General features: G+C 40.6%; 1 protein-coding gene across 5 annotated transcripts in view; it reads right to left on the bottom strand.

The window, feature by feature from the left end:
• Positions 1–5,966: 5,966 nt before the first annotated feature.
• The window catches only part of SPHKAP (SPHK1 interactor, AKAP domain containing), a 199,609-nt gene continuing 194,330 nt past the window's right edge, over positions 5,967–11,245 (bottom strand). For 3 of the 5 annotated variants that reach the window (XM_017880316.1, XM_017880317.1, XM_017880319.1), the window contains one exon: positions 5,967–7,860. In XM_017880316.1, the coding sequence (XP_017735805.1) occupies positions 7,717–7,860 (144 nt within the window). In that variant the 3' untranslated portion in view covers positions 5,967–7,716. The remainder of the gene's footprint in view (positions 7,861–11,245) is intronic. The other 2 variants (XM_017880318.1, XM_017880320.1) reach the window with 1 other exon arrangement.

Below are 11,245 nucleotides of genomic sequence, written 5' to 3'. Positions count from 1 at the left end.
TTTTTTTTTTTTTTTTTTTTTTTTTTTTTTTTTGAGATGGAGTCTCACTCTGTCACCCAGTCTAGAGTGTAGTGGCGCAATCTCGGCTCACTGCAACCTTTGTCTCCTGAGTTCAAGCAATTCTCCTGCCTCAGCCTCCCAAGTAGCTGGAATTTCAGGCACGCTCCACCACACTCAGCTAATTTTTGTATTTTTAGTAGAAACAAGGTTTCACTGTGTTGGCCAGGTTGGTCTTGAATTCCTGACCTCAAGTGATCTGCCTGCCCCAGCCTCCCAAAGTGCTGGGATTACAGGTATGAGCCACAATGCCCGCCCTGACTTTTTAATAATAGCCATTCTGACTGGTGATGTCTCATTGTGGTTTTAATTTGCATTTCTGTAATGATTTTGATGAGAACAAGTTCCACACACACAAAAAACCAAAAACCTTTAAAATAGCATTCATTCTGGTCAGAATCTGACTTTTTTGATCTGCCTTCCTCATAAATGAGGGTGGGGTTTCTTCAAACAAACAAGAATTGAGGATAGGAACCAGAGGTAGGATCTGGAAGGTGAAAGCAAATGAAGAAGACATGAGCCCTACTATTTAGAAACTAGAACTGAGTTATGTAGAAGGCTTGAACAGCTCCCTGAAGTTCTACCAATAACCCCTAAATTTTGTGTATTTGCAGCTTTTCTCAGGTTTTCAAAAGAGCCTCGATATGGTTTGGCTGTGTCCTCACCCAAATCATCTTGAATTATAGCTCCCATAATCCCCATGTGTTGTAGGAGGGACCTGGTGGGAGGTAATTGAATCATGGGGGCAGTGACCTCCGTGCTGTTCTCATGATAGTACGTGAGTTCTCACGAGATCTGATGGTTTTATAAGGGGCTTGTCCCCACCCCAGCTTCGCTCTGCACGTCTCCTTGCTGCCGCCATATGAAGAAGGACGGTTTGCTTCCCTTTCCACCGTGATTGTAAGTTTCTTGAGGCCTCCCCACCCCTGTGGAACTGAGTCAAACTACTTTCCTTTATAAATTACGTAGTCTCAGGTATGTCCTTTTAGCGGCATGAGAAAGGACTAATAAAAGCCTAAGCCATAAAAATGTTAAGAATTGTAGCTACATTTTTTCTTTGTCTCACTCAACACTCTCAGAGTTTTCCTGACCTCTTTGGGAATAATTATTCAAAATTTGATTTCTCTGCCTCTTGCTCCAGGCATTTAGAAAACAAAGAAACAAACTGTTCCTGGATGTTTAGGAGCAAGCCTCTTCTAACCTTCACGTGGCTTACCACACCCCAGACCATTGTTTTACTCCTTCCTTGGTATCATCTCTCTGGCAGACAGCAGTGTACAAAATGTTCAGTTAGAAATGGTCTCATGTATCAGATTATTCACGCACTTTACTTGTTATATTAAAACATAGATTAAAATGAAGTATCAAAACATTTGGTAAATACATTGGAGAGCCTAGAACTCTCCAATACTATAACCCTGCAATGAAAATTTAAAATAAGATTCTGCTGTCAAAAATACAGAGGGTAATAACTGATCTAATTCAATGAGGTGGTTTTTTTTTTTGGCATTTCTGTGCATTTCCTAAAAGGTCAACATGTGGTCTATTGCCCTGATTACTAAAAATATTGTCAGGTTTAAAATAATTCTGTCCTGTTGCTTAAAATAGTCGGCAAGAGTATCCTTCACAAATGTCACACATGGGCCTGGAGAAGGATCCACGGCACTTAAAGCTAGAGGCTGTCTTGGTTTCATCCACCTTTATGCTGTCTCAACAAAGAGCCATTAATTCTACCTTCCTCTGTAAGAACAGAAACTCTTGTTTCTGCTTTATCTGTCCCGCATGCTGTTGTTTATGACAAGCTAAGAGAGAGACGGGTTGTGTGCATATAAATATTTGGGCCAGATACTTAGCCCAAGGACATCACAATTTGCCATAAAACAATCTTTGCACCTGGGTTTTGAGTGCTCAGAGCATCATTGTAAAATCAGGAGTCCCTGCCAGGTTCTGGACCAGAAACTGACAGAATGAAGGGTATAGTAATGGGATGGAGTTCAACAAAGTGGTGGGAATCTTCCAAAAAGAGATAAAACATATTGATAGTTGTTTAATGGAAGGCCATCTCCAAGGAACAGAAGGCCTTCCCTTCCCTTTTTGCAGAAAGGAGCTGTGAACACTGAAAGGAAGAATGGGAAATTAGAGGACTTTCGAGAGGGCATTTTGAAGGAATTATTCAGGAAAATTTAGTTGGTGAAAGGATCTCTGCAACAATAAAGATGGATTAACATTTTGTTTGTTTGTGCACAAACAAGTTTTGCTGGGAGCAAGGGAGGCTCAAAGGATGTTTTCCTTCCTCTGTTCATTTCATTTGAACCTGCCTGCACTCAATTGGCTCCAAGTTCTGCTGGCAATGTCCTGAATATCACTGAAATTCATTCTAATACCCCTAAAATATTCTCAGTTTTGTGGTATTAAAATATTTTAGGTCAAACATTCTTATACAATTCCAATAACACGCAAATGTTTGTAGAACACTTCACTTGCCTGAATCCAAAATTAATTTCATAAGAAATTCTGAGCAGATTTATATGCCAGGTAGCAGTCTCTAATAAGCTAAGAAGAGCATAAAAATAAAACTGTAGTTTTAGAATTAATGGCTGAACTTTATCAGATATAAACCAAGGCCTCAGTTCCCCAAGGCCTATTCGTTTTCCAGGTCTACATAACATCTGCTATTGTGCTAGGGACGGACCATGGCGGAATTCATAGATGAGTAAAATGTGGTTTCATCCTCCAGGAATTCACAATCAGCAACGGAGACCACCTGTACACAATGTACCATGCTAAAAGGCAGATGGTGATAACTGCTTGTGCAGGAAAGGGTTAACTCATGATGCCTGGGTTGTTCCAACCCTGCACATTCCCCAAAGAGGTCTATTTCCAGGACTGACTTTTGGCTGGTTCCTAAGAGCTAAGCACTGAGCCTTGGGAATGTTCTGCCTGGTAAGAGTGTTTTGTATGCCTGAGGCCTTGGGCCATGCTATACCACTTTGACCACATAATTTACTCTAATAACAGGATGTATCATAAACATCCATTTTTGGTGTGTAGTGGAGGCTGGAGCATGAGTAGTTGAGGTCAGTCCCGTGGATGCTGCAAGCCTACATGGCTGACCTCCAGCACCAAACCTGGACACTAAGGCTTCCCCGGTTGGCGACACTTTGCCTGTGTTGTCATGTATCATTATTGGAGAGTTAAGTGCATCCTGCGCAACTCGACTGGGAAGGGACACCCGGAAGCTTGCGTTTATTTCTCCTGGACTTTGCTCTATGTGCCCTTTCCCCTTGCTGAGCTTAATGCATCCATTTTTGCTGTGATAAATCATAACTGTGGAAACATGGCTTCTGAATCCTGTGGATCCTTCCAGCATATCCTTCTAGCATATCAGACGGATCCTTCCATCTGAGGTCGGTCTTGGAGACACCTGGTGCAGAGTGCTGTATGAGAAGAACAAGTCGTAGAACTGTGAGGGAACCCCTCTACCGTGAACATGCCCATGAACAAAGCTGTCTTCCATGGTATTATCTCAAATTAAAGCTAGAACTCAGTGGCCCACACATGTATTCATTCATATTGTATATAATCAAAAATTATATACATCCATTCATATTAGATATAATTCAAACATTCATTAATTCATATAATTTACACAATTCACACACATTCATTCATATTATATATAATTTTTCTTACATGTACCTCTGATTTTCCATCTCCTTTGATTAAAAGGATTCATGCTCAAATAATACATTTTGGGACAAATAGAGTGGCTTATGCTTGTAGTCTCAGCACTTTGGGAGGCTAAGGCAGGAGGATTGCTTGAAGCCAGGTGTTTAAGACCAGCTTGGGCAACATAGCAAGACCCTGTCTCTATGGGGGGATAAAAAAGAATCTATTTTGGACTCCTTCGCACAGATGGAAAGCCTCTTAAAATGTGGCTTTGATTTCTATTCCCAGCTTCACACCTGGTGCCTCCCTCAGCTCATAGCTGTGTTATGATTGCATCAAATTTCCAGCTGTGGCTCAGGCTGCATATCCAGACTGCTGCTCATGATCCTTCTGCTCTGAATGCCCTCTCTTCTGCAGTTTGGGGTCTCTTCTCCCTATTTATTAAATGACTCCCTCATACCCCAAAAGCTGAGCACAAATATTCTCTCCACCATGTAGCAATGAATATTCCCCAGGGTTCCCTGCCTTGCCAGTCCGTATAGAGTTGCATTATAGCCATTATTATGTTGTTCTGTTAGACTTTGATGTGTACATTTCCCCTATAGTCTGTGAACTCCTAAGTGCCGTGCCGCGTAATTCAGCTCTTCATTCCAACTGTCTAGCATGGTACCCAACGCTCAATAGTTCCAAGGAAAATGTTTTTTAAATGAAGGGACATGCACTTACACTGTGAAAGGAAGACAATGTGTCCCAAGAAGATGTCAAGGACAATGGTTTCCTAAGGACTATCTGCTGAGTCTTTGATATGGACAACTGAGATGCTAGTAAACAGCCATGGTTAGGGAAATTCCCCCAACCAGTATGTTCCAGAAATAGCTTAGTGCAAGGAATCATCTTTCTGCGGATGACTTAAGACTCGTGGGTCACTCTCTGGTTTACTTCTAACAAGGCCAGACACAGACCCTCCAAATTCTTGTTTATTATCTCATAAAGAATTAGCCAAACTGTACCCACTGACAAACTGGAACAAGCGCTTGTAACTAAACTTTAGTTAAGCTTCTCTCCTTTCCTTGGTTCCTGAATGTTGGCCCCTTCTCAGTATGATCCAGCATACAGCCCTTCCTGAAGAGGCCCCTTCCTGAGACCAGGCTGATCTCGGGATAAAACATTCTCTAATCTACTGTGTGATCATGCCACCTCACTGGCTCACCCTGTCCATCCCATTCCCCATGCCTGGTTCATTCTAGCCTTATTTACATCTCTTTCTAACAAAACAAACAAAAAACTCCTTTTTGCCTAACCCTTAACACATTTGCAGATCTTGCGGTTGGAGCATTCTTGTTATTGCAATAGTTCCATCCTCCACTGAAAGAGTCCCCCAACCCCACTTGCCATAATCGGTGTAAATAAAGCCTCTCTTTGCTAATGTACAGAGTTTGTTTTTATTTAACAATATCCCCTGGCTGACTGCAGAATTCAAAGCATGTTCATGCCTCCTTATTATAAAACAAAGTGCCCATGATTCTCAATGTTCTATTTGCATATACTCTAATAGTTTATTTCCTGAATTCAAAGAGCATCATTCACTTACCTCTAACCCCGATGAGTTTACTTTGAGTTTAGTTGAGTCTAGGTTGGTTTATCCCCAGGTTTCTAGACTCCTTGTCTGTCTTGTGCCTCTTTCTCCTATTCCCCAGATTTAAGGCAAAAGCCACACTCTATGGGTCTTGGGTAGGGAAATACCCGGTTTTCAGGCTTCTTATGGGGATTCCCTAGATGGCTGAAGGCACCTCCTCCTTTAAGACCTCATAGAGACTAAGGCCTGGTCCTTCAATGCATTCTTGACAACAGTGGTCCTCAACCAGTGATGATTTTGGCCTCCAGGGGACATTTGGCAAGGCTGGGAATATTTTTGGTTATCGTAACTGTGAGGGGGTGGTTACTAGCATCTAGTGGGTAGAGGCCAGGGATGTTGCTAAACATGTCACAATATTCAGGATAACCCTTTGCAACAAAGAGTGATGTACTCCCAAATGTCAATAGTGCCAAGTTTGAGAAACTGATTTCCATGAATATTACTGATTTTAACAAACGAAGCCAAGAACATTTACATTTTCCAATAAATATTAGCAGGACAACAAAACTTTTTCTAAGGAATATATAGGCCTTTATCCAATTGTACCGTGACTGTTTTTCCTATGAGGTGCTTAAAGCTCTTGCAGAAAAAATAATTGACAATCTGACAACAGAGATTTATTGATTAATTTGCAATGTGAGGTACAACATAGATAACTTCATCACATGGTTACAATCCAGTATTTGTGCTTTGTAAGATAAGTAAACGTTTATTCAAGCACAACAAAAGGCTACACACAATATTCTGGGATTGTTTAAAAAATAAGTGTATTCTATTCCATTTGATAGCACAAAGAAGCACATTTCAGCATGAATTGATGGATATATTTTAAAACTGGGCATTTGCTTAATGTGTCAAATTAAGCATAATAACCTAAATTTGGACTATTTCAATAATAAATGCCTACTGAGCACTGGGCAACTATCCTAGGATGGGAGTGGGGAAGGAAGGATGGCTTACAAGGGAGCTTTCTTTGCATTTCAAAATGTGGCTGGTAGAGTAGGTGAGGCCAGCATTCATGTATGAGAACCTGCTGACATTTAAAATTACTTTGTGGTCTTGAAAAATAGAGTAAAAGTATAGTATATCCAGAAATCCTTAATAAACACCTCTTTGATCGAGAAAATAAAATCCGTGTAGGTCATTATTTGGAAGGAAAGAAGACTTATTAAGGGATATTAGATACCTTTATTTTTCAAAAGAGTAAATCTCTGTTATTAAAATAACTAAAATGTGACAAAATCTTCTTTTCCCCCAATTCAAGGTTAATATCCACGAGTCAGGGAAAGTCTACGATCCTAACTGATCATGTCAAATACGAGACCATTACCCTGCTTCTGTCATAAATGTCATTGGAGTGGCGTGTCTGCTGTACAGCTACCAACACACACGTGATGAAACAAACCATGAGCTCGATGTCAATATGTGACTTTAGACAACACTCTCTTCATAAGTTAGGAAGCTCAAAGCTAACTCAATATATTATTTAAGACAATAATCTCTTTATAATTTACAATAAAATAAAGTAGAAGTTTGTATGTCATATTATTCGAGACACAAGCAGATTTTATCTGAAAAGACTTTTTTTTTTTTTTTAAAATATGAGAGCTTTCCTTTAGGATAAGAATTATGTGATCATGTTACCCAAGTAATACAGGGATGGAAACAAGACAATCTTTTATTTTCCTCTTCTTCAGTTGGATGCCAATTGACACTAGTTTTCTGCTTAGCTGGGAGCCCAGACACTATTTGGGAGAAGTGGGATATTTATCAGTGGGCTGCAGGGAATAAAGGAAATCACCTCAGTAGGGGACGCTGCTATCCTTTTATCAATGTCCACTGACATTGGTTTGAAGGTGGAAATCTTTTGTATAAAAGCCTGGGGATTTCTCACCCATATCTTAAGTATTTCCCTGGGCTGGCAGCCCCTTAACATAATCAGAAAAAGTAAAATATAGGTTACAGAATACTTTTAAAAATTATTTTGACCACCGAGTTTGTTAATTAGAGACATTACAAATCATTTTATATGATTAAACATATGTGAGCGTTGTTTTCCTGGAGACTGGGTCTCATTATAAGCCTTCTAATTTGGGCCCCATTGAAATTTCTCTTTGTCCAGCCCTTCTAATCCAAGGTCTTTGGAACTCACTCACAAGTTGTATGAATTTGAACAGACCTATATTTTGCTTTTCCTCCGATTTATTCTGTATGCAGTGGATTTGAGTAGCAGATTTTTGTTTTATAGCTCTGCTAATGTGATGTGATGTTTTGAGAACGTTTAGAGCATTTAGAACAAACCACTGTAATCTAAGCTGAATAAAGGGAAGGAATGCTCAATAGGGCAGACTGCCTTATCCCAGTTCCAAGAGCCAGTCAAAGAGACTCAGTTTCCCATCCTTCTGCTCCTCATACATTTTGCAGTACTGGACAACTGCATGGAAGATATCACCCACTTTCCAGGACTTCTGATGAACCAGCCGCACGACATCTAGAAACTAAAATAAAACAGAGAGTTAGGGCTCACAGAGCATAGTGGGTCCTGAAAGCCACCTCATTCAACCACCCTCACAAAGCCAATGGCTCTCCAGTCCCTATTTAAATGTCTCTAGTGTCAGAGGACTGTTTTCCAGGATAATCTATTTTCTTTTTAAAGATTCCAGATTATTACCAAGCTTCATCAACCGATTTTTTTTTTCTCACAGCAGTTTGCCATTCACTGATTGCAGAGGATTAGGTGGAATGAGACTAATTCTTTTTCTAAGAGCCAGTCTTTTAGATATTTAGTGTTTTCTCAGGTCTGCTTTTTTCTGGGTTAGACTTTCTGTAATAGGACTGTATTACAGCTCCCAGTCCTTTCTATTTCTGTCACAAATAAGATCTCATTGGGTATGCAAATTTAGGCCAAATAAATCAAGTGGTAAACTTTGAAGCAGGACCACCTGTTGGTTTCTCATTCCATCCTGAGAAGCAACTCCCTCACCCTCCAGGCTAAGATGAAGGATCAGGAAAGGCTGGCTTTCCACAGCCACAGGATCAGGAAAGATAGAGGAAACACCTTAGATTTGTCACCTGGTTATTGGTACCAGTTCTATCGGCCACAACCTAGAGAGAAAGTCTGGACTGCAAGTGAAATTGAGGGCTTGAAGGGAGGAAAAATGGGGAAATAATTATAAGTGGTTCTCTTCATGGAACTGATGAAGTCCAGTGTGAAGAACTCTCTAACTCCTTAGGTACTTTCTTGAGGAAACATGTAATGAAAGCCAGGAACTACAGGAAATATTTTAACACGTGGAATCTCATTCAGTTCTGTCACAACTCTATGATGTGAGCATTTGCAATGAAAAAGATGTGAGCTTGAAAGATGAAAAGTTGTCAGTAGGATCATGGTCTTCTAACGCTTCCATCCAATGCTCTTTCTACCACCATAACTTTCTGCATTTTGGTGGCAGACGAACTATGTGCCTGCACATAGTAGGTGCTCCATGCATATTTGCTGAACAACAGAAGGGATGCAAGACCAAGTGTGAGTCAAATATATTCAAAGATCTCAAGAAGACTGTTTGGAATATGGATAAGTAAATTCTATGTTCTTGATATTTACTTGGAGCACTAGGAGAAAAAAATAGGCTGGAAATTTGGCAGTTTTATGAGGAAGAGAGACTTATTTGCTAAAAAGATGAGGATTGTGGTTCAGTTACTAGTTCTTTGACTTTTTTTTTTTCCCCTAGGATTTTAAAATTAAATTTCTTTTCTTTCTTTCTTTTTTTTTCTTTTTTGGTATTTGTTTGCTCAGACTTAAGAGATCAGCCAGGGACTGGAATGCTAATTTCTTTCCAGTTTGAGTATGTTAATTCATTTCAATTACTGAGAAGCTGTCTCATAAAGATCTGCTGTTAAATGATGTTTCTTCTCCCAGCTGTGATGGTACCAAACATTTACACAGTGACAGTAATCAGTACTTTATTGTACTCATTTGGCTTGTATTGGCTGAATCAAAATAAAGCAATTTCCTAGGCTGGAAAATGACATCCTTAATTTTTAATACCTGGAAACATAAACATTGTCTTAAAGAGTTTTAGGATGTTGTGAAAAGGGAGACAGATGGAAGGCAGATGGTAACCACAGACAGTGATCTCCCAGCAGAAGGACAACATCTTAGCCATCTTTTCATATCTCATGCCTGCACATAGTAGGTGCTCCATGCATATTTGCTGAATGACAGAAGGGATGCAAGACCAAGCGTGAGTCAAGTACATTCAAAGATCTCAAGAAGACTGTTTGGAACATGGATAAACATTTAGCATCATTGAGGATGAACTTTTACTAAGTATTCAGTCTTGAGTTTTGGGTAATGTATTTTCACATATATAATTTAAACATGCATCTCTTGAGGCTGTTGCTCAATAATTTTCTACTGCAAGAGCACTCCTCGAAAATGATTGCAGGTTATAGATCTAGGAAAAGGCTGAACAGAGCCTGGAGTGGGAGAGTGGTGGGCATGTGGCAAAATAAAAGCTGGTCATGGGGCATGTTTCTTATCACGTGGTGACTGAGTGGGCATATATGTTGTGGGGGTGAGATGTGGGGCTGCTTCATGCTCATGGTAGCAGCCATGGTGAGCCAGCTCATTCACTCCCATCAGTCTCAGTGCTAGAATTTCAGAGAGGCCGGGTGCAGTGGCTCACGCCTGTAATCCCAGCACTTTGGGAGGCTGAGGCGGGTTGATCACGAGTTCAGGAGTTTGAGACCAACCTGACCAATGTGATGAAAACCCCATCTCTACTAAAAATACAAAAATTAAACGGGTGTGGTGGCATGCACCTGTAATCACAGCTGCTCAGGAGGCTGAGGCAGGAGAATCGCTTGAACCCGGGAGGCAGAAGTTGCAGTGAGCCGAGATCTCACCACTGCACTTCAGCCTGGGTGACAGAGTGAGACTCCATCTCAAAAAAAAAAAGGAAAGAAAGAAAGAAAAAAAATTTAAAAGAAAGTATTCATTGCCTGGGACCTCTCACCATCCTTCTGAGCTTCTTGTCCATCTGATTCTTGACATTTTAGGAACAGAGTACAAACCCTTTAGGTTAAGGCTTTGCTAACGATGAAAATACTTTTGGGAAGGGGAACATTTCAAGCAGCTATTAGTGATTTATGGAGATACATAAAAATAATTTTGTGAGCTGTTACTTATTATCTAAGAGTGTATGTAAGATCCAAGCCACGATTTTGATTCAACAAACGGATGATGACGTGTGGCTTTGGAATAGTGGTCTTGAAGGGAATAAAGGGGAGAAAGGCTAAAATGACAGCTTTTGTATGATTCCACTAAGCAGGCTTTTCCTCACTCTCCAGCTCTTACTGGAAATCTAGAAAGTAGAGCTCCTAGTCCAGAAGGTGGGGACATTGAGTTTCTGAGGTCTCACTGGGAGAGGCTCACAGGTTGTTGATTTGTTTCTCCAGATTTCCCTAAAGCATCCCCAGTAGTCTTGGTGCCTCCTTTCACTTAGCAAGTCTGAAAGGATTCCATCGATGGAAACATGACATTTGCCTCGGCTCCTTTCTGTAAACCGTGGCTCACGGGACCACCACCTTATCCCCAGCCTTTATCTCTGAGTCATTGTCTGGGTGGGGGAAGAATCAAAGCTTTGGAGCAGATGCCAATATTTTCCCAGAATTCTCCCTGCCTTCTACCTTTCCAGAAGCCCTAACACCAGCTTCTTTCCATCTATTTGGGGCCTGTGAAGGAGAGTCTCTCCAAACTTGTCAAAATAAGCCACCAGCTAGGCCACTCTGCGTAGAGTTTGTGGTGTGGTCACAAGCTGGAATCTGTCATGATTTCTAAGTCCAGGCTGATATCCCAAAACAGTGGCATTTAACAATGGT

This window comes from Rhinopithecus bieti, unplaced genomic scaffold (assembly GCF_001698545.2).
Source record: "Rhinopithecus bieti isolate Rb0 unplaced genomic scaffold, ASM169854v2 scaffold_12480, whole genome shotgun sequence".
Classification (NCBI taxonomy): Eukaryota; Metazoa; Chordata; class Mammalia; order Primates; family Cercopithecidae; genus Rhinopithecus; species Rhinopithecus bieti.
Note: the sequence above shows the minus strand (reverse complement) of the source record. Positions and strands in the feature narration are given on the sequence as shown.